Here is a 20769-nt window from a genome sequence, read left to right on the forward strand (position 1 = left end):
TAGAACGCAACAGTAACAACTTTCTGTAACTATCCAATCACTGAACGTCACTTTCGATCCCTTATTTGCATATGTGGACCTGAACAATCTACAGTATCCCCCTGCTGGCCCAGGGTGAGAACTTCAGTACATAATATATAGGACATCTTGCCCCAGAATTTTTAAAGAACTGGGGGACTGAACAGACAGGCCCAGGCCTACTAACTTGATGCTGTTGCATACAGCATTTAGAAATCGCAGCTAGTTCGAGATATATTTTATCATGCCATTTGAATTAAAGTGCCTGTGCTTCTTTCCTTTGGGCTTATTTTGCCCTTCATAAAGTTAAGCAGTGTTCGAAACCCCCATTGTTCTAGGCGCGTTTTGTGACAGGGAATTTCATCAGCACAAGCAGTTTCTGAGCTCTGAGTGCGGTACTGCGCCTAAGATTTCAGATTAAAACTGTAAAGTGGAAGGAGAGGAGGACTTTTTTTCTGCCTCCCCAATTATAGCTACCCTACTTTTCGCGCCATAAGATACACCTGACCATAAGACGCACCTAGTTTTTAAAGGAGGAAAACAAGAAAAAAAATATTCTGAACGAAACAGTGGATGTATGATTTTTGTGGTTCATGCTGTGGCGACAGACATGTGATTTGACGGTGAGTTTGGGGTAGCCCAATGCAAAAGTCCTGAGGATCCATGTGGATCCATGCTTTGTAACCACGTTTTTGCACCATTGTGGCCCCACGAAACAGTGGATGTGTTTTTTTTCTTGGTGCAGGCTATAGCCATGGACATGCTATGTGATCTGATGGAGAATTTGGCGTGAGCCAGTGCAAAATTCCTGAGGATCCATGTGCTTTTACCTCCCCCCCCCCCCGGCAGCCTGCTTTATATCTAGAGTCCCTTATTCCTCCCGATCACTTGCCGATCAGCTGCTCAGCGGCTTTGTTTCAACACCCCTTTCCCCTTTGCCTTAGTGTCTTTTCCTTAGCTGGAGCAGTTTTTTGCTCCTCCTTTTCTTCTAATTTCTCTCCTCATTGCTTTAATCTTCCTGTCTCTTCTTCTTGCAAGTTTGCTGTCTTTACCTCCCCCCTCTCAGGCAGCCTCCTTTATCGCTAGAGTCCCTTATCTCCCCTCCCGATCGCTTGCTGATCAACTGATCAGCGGTTTTGTTTCAACACCCCCTTTCCTCTTTCTAAAGAAAAAGAGCATCTGACATTTCCCCTTACTTTTTAGGAGGAAAAAAGTGCATCTTATGAAGCGAAAAATACAGTACTCTCTGAAGACTAGAGAAGAGATGGTCTTAAGAATATTAGGGGTGGGCGGGCAGGGGAAAGACTAGACCATGTGAAAGGCGAACATAATATTTTAGCCACAGTTTGTTCATTTTCAGCTTTGTTTTCTTGTTATATATATATTTAAAAGTGCCCTGTTGTACCCATAACTTAGGTTTTAAGGTGTCATTTAGCTCCTAGCTTCCTGTCTCAGTTCCTAACATTGATGTTAAGCCTATATTTCTCTGGTTAACGTGCTGTGAAGATTGCCCTATTAGACAGGAACAGATTCCATGTGGAGTATTGCTTATTATTATAATAGAACACGCCAGGCTGTGTTGTGAGCTGCATGTAGCTTGTGCTTGTCCCCAGAGAGAGAGAGAGATGTGCAATCGGAGTTTGTGTGACATCACAGTCCTAGGCAGAAGGTTCCACACCGGAACTGTGACAGTTGGGGAAGCAGTTGCAGAGGATGTCGTGAAGAGGTGGAGCATCTGGGCCATCTGTGGGGTGCATACCAGACTACATCCACGGCTGATCATGAGGCTTTCCTAAGTTAACATCCCTCTGAACTGAAGGAGGACTGTGCAGACTGCCTTCTATATGAGGTTGTGCCTTTTTTTCTCTAAAGATCGCGTTGGGAAGGCTTGCTTTCATAACTGGAAGTTAGAATACCCAGGAGTGCATGTTGCCTGTTTTAAACCGTTGCTACACGAATGCCTTAGCAAGTGAGCCCTGCATGTTCTAAAGCAGGGTGTCCCAAACTTGGGTCTCCAGCTGTGGTTTTTTGGACTACAATTCCCATCATCCCTGACCACTGGTCCTGCTAGCTAGGGATGATGGGAATTGTAGTCCAACAATAGCCAGAGACCCAAGTTAGGGAAAGCCTGTTCTAGAGGGACAAATTCTTCATCTGGACTGCATGAGATGCTGCTTTTTCTTTCCATTGTGGCTTCTAAGGTTAAAAAAAAAAAAGGTAAAGGACCCCTAGACGGCTAAGTCCAGTCAAAGGCGACTATGGGGTTGTGGCACTCATCTCGCTTTCAGGCCGAGGGAGCTGGCGTTTGTCCACAGACGGCTTTCCAGGTCATATGGCCAGCAGGACTAAATCGCTTCTGGCACAACAGAACACTGTGACGGAAACCAGAACACACGGAAACTCCATTTATCTTCCCACTGCGGCAATACCTATTCATCTACTTGCACTGGTGTGCTTTCGAACTGCTAGGTTGGCAGGAGCTGGGACAGAGCAACGGGAGCTCACCCCGTCGCAGGAATTCAAACCACTGACTTTCTGATCGGCAAGCCCAAGAGGCTCAGTGGTTTATACCACAGCGCCATGTGTCCCTAGTTGTGGCCTTTGTCTTGAGGTAGCAAGGGAAGCCTTGCTTACACAGTTTCTGCTCTGTTAACATACAGAACCTAAGGGCCTCCCACAGAAATTCATTTTTTAATTTTTTGCTCAGTATGGATTCGTATGCCTGGATGAACGCGGTTACTTGGGAATCCTAGGAGCACAGCAAAGGATCACTTTCTAAGACCAGGAAGAATCCAGTTAAATGTGTAGCAAGGTGAGGAATGGCTGCAACTTCTTTTCCAGCGAATTACTAACTTGTCTGTTGTTTCTTCAATGCAGTTTGGTGAAATGAAACAGGCCCATCTCTTGCTCTTTGCCTCAGTGGTGGTGATAACATGCTGCATGTAGCCCAGAGATAACATTTCCAGAAATGCTGCGGCCATGGAACCTTTTCCACAAAAAGAAAAGCAAAAAGGGAAGCAGGGTGCGTGTGCTTTAGAATAAGTGCCATGTTTACTTTCTTAAATGTTTGTGTGTAACTTAAACTGTACTTCTTAGCCTGTTTATAAAATGTAAAAAATATAAATGCTTTTGTTTTAAACAGCAATCAGAAATGTACCCGCTGTTAGAAATGAAACTGCAATCTGCTGGTTTCTAGAAGCACAGTCCTTTGCATGTCTGCTCATAAGTTCCCGTATGTTAAATAGAAATTACTCCCAAGTAAGCATGCATAGGATTGCAGCCAAAGGTAATTTAGGATAGAGTAATTTAGTGTTGTTGAGGCACTGCTTTTCTGTAGCTAGCTGGAAGTGGAATTAAAATGAAGATTCTATACAAGACTATAGTACCATATTATCCAGCAGTCGCTGGATATGTTATTCAGGTAATGTTCTTTCCTGTTCTTTCCTCTTTTGTTGCTTTCTATTTATCCCAGCTTAAGGGCTTTTTTTTAGGGACGCGGGTGGTGCTGTGGGTAAAAGCCTCAGCGCCTAGGGCTTGCCGATCGAAAGGTCGGTGGTTCGAATCCCTGCGACGGGGTGCGCTCCCGTCGTTCGGTCCCAGTGCCTGCCAACCTAGCAGTTCGAAAGCACCCTCGGGTGCAAGTAGATAAATAGGGACCGCTTTCTAGCGGGAAGGTAAACGGCGTTTCCGTGTGCAGCTCTGGCTCGCCAGAGCAGCGATGTCACGCTGGCCACGTGACCCGGAAGTGTCTTCGGACAGCGCTGGCCCCTGGCCTCTTCAGTGAGATGGGCGCACAACCCCAGAGTCTGGCAAGACTGGCCCGTATGGGCAGGGGTACCTTTACCTTTTACCTTTAAGGGCTTTTTAAAATCAATTTTATATCCTTTCCTTCCTCTTGAAAAAGGAGCCCAGGATGGTTCACAGCATAAAAAAGTATAGGGGGAAAATGAATATTAAAACATTTTTCATAGTTGGAGAATCACAACCACAGAGCCTCCAGCTGTCCCTATTTTTCAGGGACAGTCCTGGATTTACAGAAGCCATCTCGGTTTCTGATTTGATCCTGGAATGTCCCGGTCTTCCTTAAGACATCCTGATTTTCATCAGAGAAATGTTGCAGGGTGTGGAGTTATGCGACCCCCGAGCCAAGGAGATAAGTAACTATACAACCTTTAGAAGACATCTAAAGTCAGCCCTGTATAGGGAAGGTTTTTTAAATGTTTTATTGTGTTTTTATATGTGTTGAAAGCCACCCAGAATGGCTGGGGCAATCCAGTGCGATGGGCAAGGTTTTATTATTATTATTAATTATTATTATTATATAGAACACCCCTATTTTCATCGGTGAAATGCTGGAGGGTATGCAATCAGCATGTAAAACAGCGACATATAATATAATAGTGGCTGGTTTACTTTACAAAGGTTAAGGCAAGTCTCCATATGCTGAGAGATAGTTGAGCGATCAGCTAGGTACAGAGTCCCTAGGACAGAGAAAATGTGGCTTTTGCTATTTGTAGGCACAGAGGAGCCAATGCTGCATTCAAGAAGACACCCACAAATCTATCCTTCATCCTCAGCCTGGGTTCAATGGGAAGATATTCTGAGTAGCTCTCCAGAGCTCACCATGCGTCTATGGTCTTCTGTATCTCTTAACAGCATTTCCAATTGCCCTTGTTTCAGATCACTCACCAAGTTTGCCGTTGTTCTTCTTAGGCTACAGATGTTAAGTGCAGCCCTCCTCTTAAAAGAAAGGATGAACCCGGGAAATCGGAGGTTATTTCAGGCAGGTATGGTTCTTGCACACCTGAATCCATCACCACACATAAAATACAGATATATTCTCTGCCAGCTCCATCATATTATTTAAGCGAGGAGCAGGTGGCGCTGTGGTCTAAACCACTGAGCCTCTTGGGCTTGCTGATCAGAAGGTCAGTGGTTCAAATCTGTGCGACGGGGTGAGCTCCCGTTGTTCTGTCCCAGCTCCTGCCAACCTAGCAGTTCAAAAGCACGCCAGTGCAAGTAGATAAATAGGTACCGCTGCAGCGGGAAGGTAAACAGCGCTTCCGTGCGCTCTGGTTTCCGTCACGGTGTTCCGTTGCGCCAGAAGCGGTTTAGTCCTGCTGGCCACATGACCCGGAAAGCTGTCTGTGGACAAACGCCGGCTCCCTCGACCTGAAAGCGAGATGAGCGCCGCAACCCCATAGTCGCCTTTGACTGGACTTAGCCATCCAGGGGTCCTTTACCTTTTATTATTTAAGCAATTATTTAAGCCTTTTGACAGGACGCACAAACACCGCCCCAGAAGCAACCTGCGGCACTATCCTCCTTTTTTTCTGCCTTTTGACCTCTTTCCACACTTTTCAGTTTGTGTTGTTCTATCTCACAGAGTCACCTTTCTGGGTACTCCCCTGAAGATGCTTTAGACAGCACCCTTCCTGTGAGAGTTAGCTTCCCCAGATGGAGGGGTGTAGCCTATCTCCCCTCTGTCTGGGAGAAGGCCACTTTTTTATCCTGGTCGCCACTGCCAGTCGTTTCCATGCCAAGTGCTGAGGGATATTTTCTGGAAGAGGGCATTGTCAGAGACTGATACCAGGCACAATTCAAACCATATCTGCTCAGTGAGCCTGGCTTCTCCCGCAGTCTGTGTTTTTAGCCAATGAGTGAAGTTGGAGCTCTGATGGACAAATGAGTTGTTGGACACCAGCAACAGTAAACCCTGGGGTACGAAAGAGCTGTTGTTTCCCCCTCCCCTTCAGTGCATTTTTACAGTCTCTCTTCTTATTTTTCTCCAAGGGATCTCTGTTGTTTGCCCTGTTTTCCAGCAACTAGGATGCATATTTCATTGGGTTTGATCAGATACTCCCAAGGAGTTATTTTCTGTAAGTTCTACTACACAGTAAACGTGGGCGGATGTTAAAAGAATCCCCTCCTCTCTGCCAGAAGCCAAATGTTTGGAAAGAGGTTTAGGAAATTCTCATGCAGTGTGTGAGATAAAGACCAGGCATTCATGGAGAATTCCCCATATTCTTAACCTGCAATACAATGGTATACATGGCTACTCACAAGGAAGTCTCTGTGTTTAATGGGGCTTGCTCCCAGGTAAGTGTGTAAAGGATGGCAGCCTAGGCCTTGGCTTAGGGTTGGTATTGAGGGACGCAGGTGGCGCTGTGGGTTAAACCACAGAGCCTAGGGCTTGCCGATCAGAAGGTCGGTGGTTCGAATCCCCGCAATGGGGTAAGCTCCCATTGCTCGGTCCCAGCTCCTGCCAACCTAGCAGTTCGAAAGCACGTCAAAGTGCAAGTAGATAAATAGGTACCGCTCCGGTGGGAAAGTAAACGGCGTTTCCGTGCACCGCTCTGGTTTGCCAGAAGCGGCTTAGTCATGCTGGCCACATGACCCAGAAGCTGTACGCCGGCTCCCTCGGCCAATAAAGCGAGATGAGCGCCGCAACCCCAGAGTAGGCCATGACTGGACCTAATGGTCAGGGGTCCCTTTACCTTTACCTATTGAGGAAAACAAAGTTCCTGTGCCTTTAGGAGCTGTGTGGCAGGCAGAAATTAAACAGGTTGTTAGTTGGGAAACACATTAGGGGAAAATTTAATCGTCACAGTACAGGTAGCGCTCCCACCCCCAATTAATGTGCATTCAGTAGGTGTGCAGCCGTGTATATGCACATCGCACTGAACCCAGAAGTGACCCAGAAACGTCACAAAGGCGTCACTGAAACATCACTAAAAGGACATAACCTGGGGAAGGCAGGGCAGAATGGGGTGTTTGCAGGCTTTTTCAATGGGTTTCAATTATACACAATTTCACAAAGGCAGGAGATGCCTCGGAAGGTAACGCAGACGGGGATCTGTCTGTACCCTCGTTTTGTGTTTTGTCAGGCCCCAAAAGCTGCCATTTTGTGACTGGTGCCTGCAGTACTTTCTCAAAATTCCACTTGTGCCCACTGGCCCAAAAACATTGGTGACTCCTGAGCAAAGCTTTAGTTGTGATTCCTGCATCGTAGGGGGTTGGATCAGATGACCCCTGGGTTGCCTTCTAACTTTGTGAATCCTCAGAATCACTATGGAAGTGCAGTGCTAAGTATTATTATTAAGAATTTGTGTTTTACTTTTAGTAGCTGGGATTTAAATTAAGGCTCCCCAGGCTGAACATCTGGAGAATGATGAGAGTTCTTCCCCATCATCTGATAGGAAAAATACCTCAATGGCTGACAGAAAACTTACATAAAAGTCACGTGTTCGTTTTATATTTACCATTAGGCTAGTGGCCACTAATTAATGATACGATGTAGACTTGGAACAGCAGCAGAATAAAAGGTCACTTCGCTCTGATAGTTGGGACTTGAAGTACCAGAAGGTCCTGGACCTGGGACCAGAGGCATGTTGGGCAGGAATTAAGCATGGCCAAAAAAGGAAAAGTCCAAGAGACCCTACGGAGTACCAAATAAATAATTTTAACAGCCTGATCTGAGTCCAGCGAAAGCTTCCACATCATTCTCGCTCACAGATCTGAGCAGCAAAGACGCTCAAGTTGTGCCGTGTTCTTTAAAAGAAACTGCTTCGTAAACCACTGAGCAGGAGTTGGGGTAAAAGTGTAGCTTGCAACAGGGGACTCTGCATTTCTGTGCAGTAATCAGCAAAGAGAAAGAAAACAGAGAGACAGGTGCTTTGAGGTTGTTTAATTTTAGCACTGCTGCGTGGTAGCGGTTTCTGCCATTTCCAATATAGAATGTTAAGTGAATAACGTTGTTCTACAGCCTGCAGGAAAACAAGCTTGAAACACAGAAAATGGAAACAACAGAATCAGAGGGTTACGTGAGTGAAGATGAAGACGTAGCCAAGAGACTGTCTACCCTGCCCAGAGGTACCCACATAAATATCTGCATCAGCTGGCATAAATCTCATTTACCTTTTGGTCTCATTGAAGCAACGCCATTATTATTATTATTATTAGTAGTAGTAGTAGTAGTACACTACCCATCTGAGTGGGTTGCCCCAGCCACTTTGGGCAGCTTCCAACAAATATAAAAGCATAATAAGGCCAGACATTAAAACTTCCCTCTACAGTTGTACCTTGGAAGCCAAACACCTTGGCTCCCGAACGATCAAAACCTGGAAGTGAGTGTTTCGGTTTTCGAACGATTTTCGAAAGCCGAACATCCAGCGCAGCTTCCACAGGTTCTCATTGGCTGCAGGACACTCCCGCAGCCAATCGGAAGCCACGTTCTGTTCGAAAACCAAAGTACCACTGTACAGGGCTGGCTTTAGATGTATTCTAAAAGTTGTATAGTTATTTATCTCTGCGACATTTGAATTTACTGTGTAGTAGCATCTACAGAAAATAACTTGTAGCGAATACCTGATCTCAGGTAATGCTGCCATGATGGCATAGTTGCACATCATGACTGGAGTATCTTCTTTCCCCTTCTTATGTCCCATGCAGAGGTCAGGATAGCAGCCTTTGAGACCTTGTACCCTAGGGCCTTGGCTGAGCTGGGAATAGGCAGGTGCCTTTCTGTGGAGAGTCCTGTCCACCCGACCTCTCCAACCAAAAGCAAACGATTCCTTTTATATCAATCCGATAGGGCCGTCACTTGTCAGTGATGAAGAGTTGGCTGAAATGTCACAGATATCGCAAAGGAAAAGCGGTTCAAACTGTAATACTGAAAATCTAATCCAGAAGTTTCAAAAGCAGATTGAACAGGAAGAGATTCTGAAGGAATATGTGGTGAGTGCTCTACCTCTTCAGGCCTGAGTGTTGCTATTTCAGCAGCAAAAAGCAGAATTATTTTCCTCCATTATGAGACAATTGTACCAGTATTGTTACGGTGCAGTCCGTACCCTTGTCTGCTCATGAATTCGGTAGGGGTTGCTTCCCAGTAAGTGTGTACTGATTTAAAGTATCTCTGAAATATTGAGAGAAAAATGTGTTCCGTTTCTGGAAGAAAGTACAGAAAACTCCAGTTTAGATGCTTAGAAATACCATTACAATTCTAATAACATTTAAGGTTTCGTAGACATGAATGCTAGGGAAATGGGTGGCACAGTGAGTTAAACCACTGTGCCGCTTGGGCTTGCCAATCGAAAGGTTGGCGGTTCAAATCCCCGCAACGGGGTGAGCTCCCGTTGCTCTGTCCCAGCCCCTGCCAACCTAGCAGTTCAAAAGCGCACAGTGCAAGTAGATAAATAGGTACCACTCCAGCGGAAAGGTAAATGGCATTTCTGTGTGCGCTGCTCTGGTTTCGCCAGAAGCGGCTTAGTCATGCTGGCCACATGACCCAGAAAAACTGTCTGCTGAAGCGGACAAACGCCGGCTCCCTCGGCCTGTAAAGCGAGATGAGCGCCACAACCCCAGAGTCGTTCGCGACTGGACTTAATTGTCAGCGGTCCCTTTACCTTTAGACTCGAGTGCTAGCTATGAATCAGATGGATTATCTCTTACAAAAAAGAGAGAGGGAAAATGGATTCACTGAATGCACACACATAAAACCCCCACATATATACTCCTACTCATGTCTCTGCAAATGAAGGATGTTGAATTTTACCTTTCTTTTAGAGCTTAGAGCACATGAAGCCAACGGATGACTGCCAGATTGCTGCAGCAGCAGAAAACCGGGAAAAGAACAGATACCGAGATATCCTCCCATGTAAGGAATTGTCTCTGTGGCGGTTTAGGGAGAATGCGAGGGAAATGCATGAATGAAGACAAACGTGTAATTTGCTCAATGCCAGCTCAGTTGGTTAGAGAGTGTGGTGGGTTGATTAGAACTTTTACCTGTGATTTTAAATCTTGGACCTAGGCCTTAAGATTTTCCACTGGACAATTACAGTAATTCGATTTCATTCTGATATGAGAAACCAACTCTATAGCTCACACACAATTTACAGCTCATGTGTATATTATATATTTACTTGCTTTGGGGGTTTTTGTGTGTGTGGCTGTAACTCAGTAGCACTCAACAGACTAGACTTGTTCTGAACCTGGTCCCTAAGGGATTTAATCTATGTACATCCCCATAACTGAAGAGCTACAGCCTACTTGCAGCTCCTGCTCCAGGCTCTCGTCCTGGATGGTGCTGATTTTCTGGACCCAATCCAGTCTGGCTCCAGCATGGTTTGAAACTGAAATGCCTTCAGTCAATCTGGTGGGTGACCTGCACCAAGAAACTATAGGTAGCCGGTCTCCTTGTTGATTTTCCTAGACCTCCCAGCTGTGTTTTGTATTCGGCCATGATATACTCCGTCTTGGAGGGGAATTGGGAGACTATTTGCAGTGGTTCCTCTTTGTTTGTTTGTTTGGAAAAGGTGTACTCTGCCCCTTCAGTATTGCTACTTCCAAGGCAACTATCGAGACCAATGAAACAGATAAAAACAGCACCACACGGACAAGCTGTAAACAAATAGATACATACGTGGGATATTTTGTTAGAAAGCACCCCATGCCGATATTGTCAGGAGCTCAGCCTACACTTGAGTAGGACCCTGGTAGAGACCCATGCCCGACTGGCATGTTCTCTCCCTCCTGGTCAATCATTCGGGAGCTTCAAAAGCTTTCTTCAGCCTGAACATCACAGCGACCAATGCCAACAGACACCGGCACACTTAGGGATCTGCAGAGTTTGCGCCTCATGTGTAACAGACCTCAGCAACTCAGCATTTTGGCTAATCGACTTTATTTACATATAAACACACACGGAGCACTGCAACATGGCTCCCTCTCTCTGTAGCATCAGACAGCAAAGAGAAAAAGAACAAAGGACAATAGTCCCACTTCACGGAACACAGTAACACAAACATCCTGTCTCCGTCACTTCCCACTCCGTGGAGTCAAAACATATACCGTCATGAGATAGACAACAATCCCATGACTGCAATCACGGAGCAGGAATTCTAACAAATATTTCATGGTGTAGTCTGCAGACTGTAGAGAAGGCTTAGAGGCCTGGAAGGGCTCATCTGTATTCCTTCCTAGACGACAAAACGCGGGTTCCCCTCGGAGAGGCCGAAGGCTACATCAACGCCAGCTACATCCGCGTGCCAGTGGGCAAGGAAGAGTTCTTCTACATCTCCACCCAGGGGCCTCTGCCTTCCACCGTGAGCGACTTCTGGCAAATGGTCTGGGAAAACCAATCCAATGTCATTGCCATGATAACAAGAGAAACGGAGCGAGGAACAGCCAAATGCCACCGCTACTGGCCTGAGCCCCCCCAGGACACTCTAATGGATCTGAGTCAGTTTCAGCTGCGAATGAGTAACTACCAGATCCTAGACTGCTTCATCATTAGAGTGATAGAAGTTACAAAGAAACAGGTATGGCACCCAGGTTTGCAGAAGAAAGAGACTTGTCACAGATCCCAAGCTTGACCTATGCACATAATGAGAATAGTGATTAATACAGTGGTGCCCCGCAAGACGAATGCCTCGCACGACGGAAAACCCACTAGACGAAAGGGTTTTCCGTTTTGGAGGTGCTTTGCAAAACAAATTCCCTATGGGCTTGCTTCGCAAGACGAAAATGTCTTGCGAGTTCCTGCGGGTTTTTTCCCTCCCCCCCCCTTTTCCCAAGCCGCTAAGCCGCTTATCAGCTGAGCCGCTAAGCCGCTTAACAGCTGAACCCCTAAGCCGCTAAGCCGCTTAACAGCTGAGCCGCTAAGCCGCTTATCAGTTGATCCGCTAAGCCCGCTAAGGCGCTAATAGCGCTAAGCCGCTAAGCCGCTAATGGGCTTGCTTCGCAAGACGAAAAAACCGCAAGACGAAGAGACTCGTGGAACGGATTCTTTTCATCTTGCGAGGCACCACTGTAATAATAATAATAATAATAATAATAATAATAATAATAATAAATTTTTATTTATACCCCGCCCTCCCCAGCCAAGACTGGGCTCAGGGCGGCTAACAACCAATAATAAAAACAAGTTGATTAAAATACAATTTAAAAGATTAAGATACAACATTAAAACATTAGGGTGCAATCTCTTCATAGGAGAAGAAAGGAAAAAGAAAGAGGGGGAGGGAATCAAACTGATTCTAAGCCAAAGGCCAGGCGGAACAACTCTGTCTTACAGGCCCTGCGGAAAGAGATCAGATCCCGCAGGGCCCTGGTCTCATGAGACAGAGCGTTCTAGCAGGCTGTGGCCAGTGTTGAGAAGGCCTTGCTCTGGTTGAGGCTAAACTAACTTCCTTGGGGCTTGGGACCTCTAGGGTGTTGCTATATATATATTGACCTTAAGGTCCTCCGTGGGCAGTGGCGTAGCGTGGGGGGTGCAGGGGGGGCCGACCGCACCGGGCGCAACATCTGGGGGTTAGGGAAATCCACGGGTTAGGGGGCGCAAATCCATGGGTTAGGGGGCGCAAATTACTTGCCTTGCCCCGGGTGCTGATAACCCACGCTACGCCACTGTCCGTGGGGCATACTAGGAGAGGCGGTCCCGTAGATACGAGGGTCCTAGGCCGTGATTAAGTTATATTTGTTTACTGAATTTTTCCTCTCTTCCGTTTGCATGAGGAAAGTGATGGTTGAGCTATGTGCATCATTAGAATAGTGATTAAGCTGCGTTTCTTCGCCCAATTTTTCTTCTGTTCTGTTTACTGAAGCCAAATCAGCACAATTCTCCAGCCTGCCTGCCTGATAATATTGTTTCCAGTCTTGCACAGGGCAAGGCATTCAGTCCTCCACTTTTGGAGGAAGCATTTTGGAAAATGTGCATTTTGGAACTGTTAACGTGTTGTTTCCTGCTTTGGAACGCCTTGGCCTAAGTACGTTTCCCTGTTGCCTGTGACCTTGGCTGTTACAATGCTGTTTCAGTGTTCAAGATGCTGGAATATAAGACCTCTCAGAGAAGCATCTAGCAATCCTGTCCCTTCACAGCCGCCTCATAGTTGGAAAGGGAAGAGGCCAAGACAGTGGTTGACAGCTGGGGTGGGGGTGGGGACAACATTTATTTTATTTAACAAATTAATTGTAATCAGTCCTTTTTTCTAAAAAAATGTTTATAGTTCACATCAGGAAAAATAAATACAGTAAATGTACAAAAGTACAAAGATTCACAAAATGTTTAGAGGTATGCGTACCCCCAGAAAAAAAAGCACTGATTGTAATAAAACTTTTAAGAGGTTTACAAAAATTGAAAACAGAATACAGTGGTACCTCGGGTTAAGTACTTAATTCGTTCTGGAGGTCCATTCTTAACCTGAAACTGTTCTTAACCTGAAGCACCACTTTAGCTAATGGGGCCTCCAGCTGCCGCCGGGCCGCCGGAGCACGATTTCTTTTCTTATCCTGAAGCAAAGTTCTTAACCTGAAGCACTATTTCTGGGTTAGCAGAGTCTGTAACCTGAAGCGTATGTAACCCGAGGTACCACTGTATTAAAATTATCAATAAGAGACTGTTAAAAGCAGGGCTTGAATGGGGGTTTTGTGTTGTTAGTAGTGTCAGGGGATGCAGACTTCGACTGAATTGCTTGGTTTCCCGAATTCTGATTTGAGAAGAGGGGAATCTTCCCATGACTAATTGCGTAACGGCTAGTTCTTTGACTCCTTCTGCTACAGACACTTGAGAAGCGCTCTGTGCATCACCTCCAGTTTACATCCTGGCCAGACCACGGCACTCCCACGTCATCAAAAGATCTTGTCAAATTTGTCCGATACATGAGAAAAATCCACCAGTCAGGCCCCATCATCGCTCACTGCAGTGCCGGGATTGGAAGGAGCGGAGTGCTGCTTTGTGTGGATATTCTGTTGAGCTACATCGAAAAAGATATGCCTGTAAGTTCACTATAATCCTCGTTCCATCTTTAGCAGGTATGGTGTGTTGGGATGCTCGCTATGTGCACAGGCAGTGAGAACATAGAGGCGAGGGGAAAGGCTGAGTAGGTTGGTGAGAGTTTGTGGTGATCTCGGAATCAAGAGACCCAACTGTGGACTCATGGTTTTGTAGAATCACAGTGTGCTGGCCCCGGGGGGAAGGTTACCGTTGGCGTAGTCAAAGTCCGGTCCTGGGTCACTAGCCTGGAAACAGTTCACAAGGAGCGGGGCGAGGTCCGAAGCCGGAAGCTGGGCAGGGACAGGAACACTGGAGGGTCAGGTCTGGGTCCGGGCAGGAACAGGTACTCAACAATGACGTTGCTCCCGCAACCTGAGACCGGGCTGACTGGCCTTTATCTTCTCTGAGGCCAGGGGCAGTCCCGGCCCCCAGGAAACCTGGCTCTCCTGGCCTTAAGGCGAGCACTCCTCCTGGGAGAAACCAGTTCCCTTCGCCTCTCTGCCCTGAGCCTCTGCAGTTCAGGAGAGGCCGAAGGGTTACTGGGCCCAGGCGGAGACTCACCTGTAGGCACTGAGTCCTCAACCACCTCTGGAGCCAGAGTGGACTCACCTGGTGCCTGCTCCTGAGGATCCGGCACAGGTGCAGGCACTTCAGAATCAAGGCCCTGCCCCAGTTCAGCCGGCCCTGGAGGCGAGGACTCCTGTGCAGGCTGGGATTCCTCTGGTTCAGCCTCTGAATCGGATTCCTAGGCCATCACACACAGAATTGTAGAGTTGGAAGGGACTCCGAGTGTACAGTAATGATCTCTGTCAGGTGAGCAGCCTGATAAGCAGCGAAAACTCTCCGTCAGTTTTATACAAGTTTATTTAAAAGAAAAACACTTTCAGAGCATGGCGTTCTGCCTGCTCTCTTAATCTTATTTGCTCAGTCTGATTCATCGTTCCTCCCCCAACAAGAAGAACGCCAAAATCCCGTCTTTCATCTCCTTCCTTCTGTTGCTCTCCAAGCTTTTCTATTCTCCTAGTTTTAAGACTACAGGGTTGGGCTACCTCTTCCTCAGAAGACTCAGCCTCCGACACTGGCTTATCTGCTGGTTGCCTGGCAATGCCTTGACCAACCTCCAACTCTTCCTCCCCTTGGGAGCTAACTTCTTCCCCGGAGAGAAGGGGCCGCAGGCTGCTCTCGCTAAAATCAGACAGACAGTTCTCATCTACAGTCAGCCTCTTCTTCACTCAGCTCAATTTCCGAGGCTGACTCTTTTGCTGAGCTCGGGGGGGGGGGACGGGGACGTTCCTGACACCGAGAGTCCTCTAGTCCATCCCCCTGCAATGCAGAAATCTCAGCTAAAGGATCCATGACAGATAGCCATCCAACCTCCGTTTAAAAACCTCCAGGGAACCTCCCCATTTGCCATGAACTCTCCAGGTGGCATCAGGAAGCCAATTGATTATATCAGTGTTAGCTTCTTCCTAGCTAAAATGCAGGGATAAGAATACTGAGCTGCCTCAGAAAGGTTCTTGCGGGGGCTGCCCCATTATTGTCAGAAGTTTGGCGTGGGCCCTGGCTGCCCTCTCCTACTGGTCCCCAAGGGTGGCAAATAAGTCGGCCTTCTTTATTCCCGCAGTTTGACATCAAGCAGATAGTCATGAATTTGCGGCAACAGCGCTGCGGCATGATTCAAACCAAGGTAAGGAGATCGAGCTCAGTTGTCTCCTTGCACAAACTGCACGGAGTTAAGTGGTTTACTTGTGCAAGAACAACGAGCATCTCTCAAAGCCTGAGAGCAGGAGCTGCCTACTTTTTGCTTCCCATTGTGAAGAGGCCTTAGCAATTAATTGTGGTTCAGAAACTAGGCTTCATTTGTGCTGGGGGTTATCCAGGCTGAGCCAAGGAGCCTGTTTTAGTATAATACATTGTTCTCTCCTGAAACCTGCAAATCAAGGGTGACTTCCTCTGTGGAAGGAGTAGCAGGAATTCTTCAGTTTTTAGACACTATTGAAACCCCAGTGCTTCCCCCTTTGGGAGATTAACTGCATCTTATTAGCAGGGAGATGCATTTCTATCATTTTACAGTCCACTACAGAAAACCCAGAGAACAAAATTTTTCCTTTAAAAATTACATTTGATGGTTCATAGAACCTTTCCGTATTTGGGTCGTTTTATAAAGTTTGAAAAAGGTGTGTCTTCTGGCCCCTCAGCTGTGCATGCTCTCATGCTTATGTGACCACTTGGATCCTGACCCAAACATTGCAAATCCTCTGAAAAGCCAAATAAATGATGTTGCAATTATGCGTGTGCATGGATTCTTAATTTCCCAAGAGAGCAGGATTTCAATTCCACTGGAATTGGACTTGTGAGTGGATTTTTCAAAACCCGTAACTGGCTCTGTATAATAATTTTTAGAGAGCAAAAGCAAATGTTCAAAAGGGGAGGGGAGGTCCTGCTTGCTTTATCTTAGCAGAGTTTCCCAAACATGGGTCTCCAGCTGTTTTTTGGACTACAGTTCCCACCATCCCTGACCACTGGTCCTGCTAGCTAGGGATGGTGGGAGTTGTAGATCCAAAACATCTGGAGACCTATGTTTGGGAAACCCTGATTTAGAGCCTTGGATTAGCTCAGGAAATGAAGCCTGTTATTTCTGGTTGTTGTTTCCAGGTAAGTCAGTGCAACGTCAAGTCTATCTGACGTGAGCAGGGGCAAGCTTGCCCATCTCTCTCTGTTTGCCACACTTCTTCAGGGGGAACTACCCCTGATTTGAAGGAAAAACCTAAAACCAAAATAGTACTGTAGCAGCAAGTATTAGCCAAGCGATTGTCCCCACTGAATAGTCTCTCTCTCATCTGCTTGCATTAGGAGAGGTGGCTTCTAATCCATTGCTTTGCAAAGAGAACTGTAATTATGAGCGTAATGCAGGTGGAAAAGAAAGTAGGGTTTGGCTCAAGGTTATGCCAAGTTTTTGCTGCAACACATTCCTTGAGTCTTTGCAGACTCAGCGATGAAATGTTTCTGCTCTGGGAAAGAGCGGGGAGACACAGATTGTCCCAGAGCCAGAACATTCACGAGCCTAGCAAGTTTTCTCTGTCTTTCATCCTGTGATGAGGAATATAACTGGCTGTTTCCTTCTTCATGCCCAGGAGCAGTATATGTTTTGCTACGAACTAGCTCTTGAAGTCTTGAAGAACATTCAGAGCACGAATTCCTAGCCGGCGCAATAAGCAAAGCCACGCTGCCGCCACCTGTCTCAGATCCGCCTTGTTACTTGAAACTTTTTCCATCGAAATGGCCATGAGAGGTGCTGTACAAGCGAGGATTTTTTTTCCTGTTTCAGGGCTTGACAAACATGGATTTCTAAAGCTTTATGCAGGCAAAGTTGACACAGTGGGTGTAGACAAATGTCTGGTAACTAGCCATAAAAAAATCTGCTTGCAACTGAATTCACTTCTACTAGTATTTGTAATGGTTTGGGCTTAATGGCGGCATGGCACTGTCCCTCGGATGAATGGCAGCTGAAAGAAAATAGACTTTAAGTGACACAGGACCTTGCTGTCTTCACCTACCTGAAAAAGGGGGGGCTGTGTTTTGAATAGAGGTGGCTTGTTTCATATGGCAATGCCCCCCCCCAATTCTCATTCAAGCTAGAGAAGTATGACTTCTCAAACCCAGGCTTCTTTGGCTGCTTCACATTATCACTGGTGATAGGACATGACCTTTAAGTAGAAGATGAAACTCACAGAGAAAGTGTTTTAGCAGTTGCAGGAGACAACTTTTTTGTCACCAGGACTGTGAAATGACAGGCATCTTTTTATCCAGTGTGTTTTGATTCAAGAAAAGTTAGTGGCTGGCTGCCTCGCTGGTTTTTAATAACAGAATGGCCATGTATGTATGCATCTAGTACGCTAGACTTCTGAAATTTAGCTGCCCAACTAGAATGGCTTCTGCAGGGAATCTGTGATGCAGCCCTTTGGATAAAACGAGAGGATGCCAGGTTTGCATTGGAGCCATTCATGTTCTTACTCTCCCTGCAAAACCCATGTCCTGAAATTTCAACACAGTATCCAAAGGGAGAATGAATTATCATGAAGGAACGAACAGAGTTTTGTACATAACGTAAGTAAGGTGTGCTAAGGAAAATGGTGCAAGTGCCATTTCTGACTGAGCCAGAGTTTCCAAACTTGCAGCAGGTATCTGTAACAGCTGCCTGGTCCCCAAGCCAGCAGCAAAAAGCTACAGCTTTTGCCACTCTTCACACATCTCAAGTTACATGGTTTCCCCCCCTACATGCCAAGTCAATCTCTGGGATGGAAAGTTTTAATAATCATGAAGAAACCCTCCGAACCTATCTAACTTCTCCATGTCTATAATCTTGTGATAGACGAGATGAACTCCCTTCATTGCTGTCCATTGGCCATGTTGGTAAGGACTGATGGGAATCCAAAACATCTGGAGGGCACCAGGTTGGCTATCCTAATGCAATCCATGACATCTATGTGGTGTGCCTTACAGTGAAATCACCCATCACAAGAGAAATCTGGGTGATCAACCTTAGATCTCCCTCCCAGCACTGTATGGCTGGGGGCATTTGCCTGGGAGAATTAGCAGGCTTACTCCGCCATTTAAGATCACCCCCCAGCTGTGCTCCAAACTCAGGGGGAATGGCCCGGCTGGGGGCATCTGCTGGGGAGAATTGGCGGGTGCAGGAGAGCCCTAGTCTGCTGATTCTCTTCTGCATGTGGGTTTGGTACCAAACTTTTGCCAAGGTGATGCCTTTCCGGGAGAGATGTTTTGGAAGCAGACTGCCTAGAGAAAGAAGGTCACCTCCTTTTAGAAACAGGCAGTATACACAGTTAAGTGTGGGAATGTTCAGGGAGGCAGCAGAGGATGGATATATTGTTTATTGTTGCGCTAGCAAGTTCCTTTACTTAGCGGAGTTTCACATCCCCCTTTTAAACACACAGCTGATAGCTGGTTGCAAGCTTCTGTAAGCCTCTCACTATTAGGTTCCTGGTAAGTTCCCTTAATATCCCTCTTAAAAGAATAAAGACACCACAGTCTTATTCATAAGTAAATAAAACAAGTTTACATACATCAGGCAGAGCACAGTGTGATCCCTGAAGGCAGATGTAGTTACAAAGTATATACATGTAGAGTTATCCTATATGGGAATAATCCCAGTGTCTTCTGTTGTCTGGAAGCCAACAGAGCATCTCTAGCTAAAAAGCTGCTCCAACGACGGAGGAAGTAAAAAAGAGAGAGAGAGTGCTTTGTGCCTTGTCCTTTTTGTTACCCGGACAGGTAAGGTCACACCCACCTCTAGTCACATGCAAAGGAAGTATGTCCCAGCCAGCAGGAAACAGGAGGAGGATCCCATTTCTTTCCTTGGTCACCATCTAATCAAGATCCTAAGGACAGTCAGGGACATAAGGACGGCCTAAGGTCAATTCCCAAGTCTTAGAATGGGTGTGTGGGAAAAGCCCTGCAATTCTTCCCAGAGGTCCCCTTATGATCATAGCTGTCAACTTACAGATTTGAAAATAAGGGACCAGTAGCATCGAAAATAAGGGATCAGCAGCCGAAATAAGGGATTTTAGCTCCTTTCCTTTCCCCCATAACAGTCAATCGAAGGAGCCTCCAAAACAAATCCAACCCCCCCCCCATGAGATCGCCTTTCCTTTCCCCCCACCATGTGCCCCCGCTCCATACAGACCTTTTCCCCGGCAAGGGAGTTATGTTCAACTCCTGAGCCCCTCCGAGCCAAAGGCAGAAAGCCCAGCCAGCGGTCAAACGAAGCCTCAAGCAGTGGTTCCCACAGCGCAGCAGCCCGGCAAAGGGGATGCAGCAAGGAAAACCACCGTCACCTCTCCGCTGGGAAGCATTGAGCAAAGGCGAGTCCCCAGGCAACGCGCCCGATTTGATTAGCACAAGGCATGCAAGCTCTACCCCCCCCCAGTCGTTCTTAGACTCCTTGTTGGGTGAGCAATGCAGCCAAGCAACACAGTTGGAGCCTCCCTCCTCCTTGGCCAGCAGGGAGGGAGGGAGAGGAGCTGCTTCCTTTGAAACCTGGGAAATTTAAGGGACATCATCAATAAGGGATAGCAGTGGGGCACAGCACTGGGATAAGGGAGTTTCCCGCCAAATAAGGGACGGTTGACAGCTATGCTTATGATGTGATGTGAGCCCCAGGAGTAGGGAACACCCTGCTGAAATTATAAGCACCAGCTTGACTGTTCTCCAAAGAATGTGAGTTTCAAGCCAAGACATATTAAAAAATGACAAAAAAGAAAGCAAAAGGAACAGGTCCTGAGAATAAAAGAGAAGGCAGGCAAAAGATGTTTGGCGCAAGCAAGCAAAAAACACAGCGCTCTGAAATGCATCATCGCTCCCTCTGGTAAGGAGAGAAAAGGGTCATAGAATCGTAAAGTTGGAACGGACCTTGAGGGTCTTCTAGCCTGCGATGTGGGAATTTCAGCCCTAGCATCACGACAGGTTGCCATCCAACCCCTGCTTAAGAAGCTCTCCAAGGAAGGAGAGTCGAAGGAAGGGAGCAAGTAGTTTTGAAAGGTCCTTTGAGCCTACAAGCAAAGCTCTAGTCAAGGAACGGGGCTCAACGGTTGTCAACAATTATTGAATGGTTCCCCCCCCTTTTTTTGTTACTGTTCTTTGTTGCTTCAAGACAGAACTTGCCATTTTGCTAGGAGAAGGAAACTGAAAGCCTGTGGACTCGAGGAGGCTGCATGGCAGATGCTTAATCTCCCTTTTTGCTAACTGGATGCCTGATGTCAAGAAGAAGAAGAAGAAGAAGAAGAAGAAGAAGAAGAAGAAGAAGAAGAAGAAGAAGAAGAAGAAGAAGAAATTTTATTTATACCCAACCCTCCCCAGCCAAAGGTGGGCTCAGGGAGGCTAACGCCAGTAAAATTACAGTAAAAACATAATAAAGGTAAAGGTAAAGAGTCTCAGTTCTCCACACAGACCCTGGGACCCCA

At 46.6% G+C, this 20769-nt stretch overlaps 1 protein-coding gene across 5 annotated transcripts; it reads left to right on the forward strand.

The window, feature by feature from the left end:
* Nucleotides 1-1688: 1688 nt before the first annotated feature.
* On the forward strand, nucleotides 1689-17223 carry PTPN20 (protein tyrosine phosphatase non-receptor type 20). 5 transcript variants are annotated; one of them, XM_081911830.1, is made up of 10 exons: nucleotides 1689-1867; nucleotides 2726-2830; nucleotides 4732-4805; nucleotides 7784-7890; nucleotides 8612-8754; nucleotides 9583-9673; nucleotides 10999-11336; nucleotides 13576-13791; nucleotides 15414-15476; nucleotides 16924-17223. In XM_081911830.1, exons 2-10 carry the CDS (start codon nucleotides 2819-2821, stop codon nucleotides 16990-16992), a joined length of 1113 nt encoding a protein of 370 aa, XP_081767956.1. In that variant the 5' UTR covers nucleotides 1689-1867; nucleotides 2726-2818; the 3' UTR covers nucleotides 16993-17223. The 5 variants fall into 5 exon arrangements, with proteins under 5 accessions (XP_081767956.1, XP_081767955.1, XP_081767957.1 ...); XM_081911829.1 differs by lacking the exon at nucleotides 2726-2830 and adding an exon at nucleotides 2896-3040 and having other exon boundaries at nucleotides 1690-1867; XM_081911831.1 differs by lacking the exons at nucleotides 2726-2830; nucleotides 4732-4805 and having other exon boundaries at nucleotides 1690-1867.
* Nucleotides 17224-20769: the final 3546 nt, after the last annotated feature.

This window comes from Podarcis melisellensis (assembly GCF_964234715.1).
Source record: "Podarcis melisellensis genome assembly, chromosome: 5".
NCBI lineage: Eukaryota > Metazoa > Chordata > Lepidosauria > Squamata > Lacertidae > Podarcis > Podarcis melisellensis.

Bases quoted from the DNA above. Each gene is read 5' to 3' on its own strand.
- PTPN20 (XM_081911829.1), top strand. From the start codon at position 2,987: ATGCTGCGGCCATGGAACCTTTTCCACAAAAAGAAAAGCAAAAAGGGA. The intron at 11,337-13,575 runs GTATGGCACCCA...CTTCTGCTACAG, and splicing joins TAGAAGTTACAAAGAAACAG to ACACTTGAGAAGCGCTCTGT. The intron at 15,477-16,923 runs GTAAGGAGATCG...CTTCATGCCCAG, and splicing joins GCGGCATGATTCAAACCAAG to GAGCAGTATATGTTTTGCTA.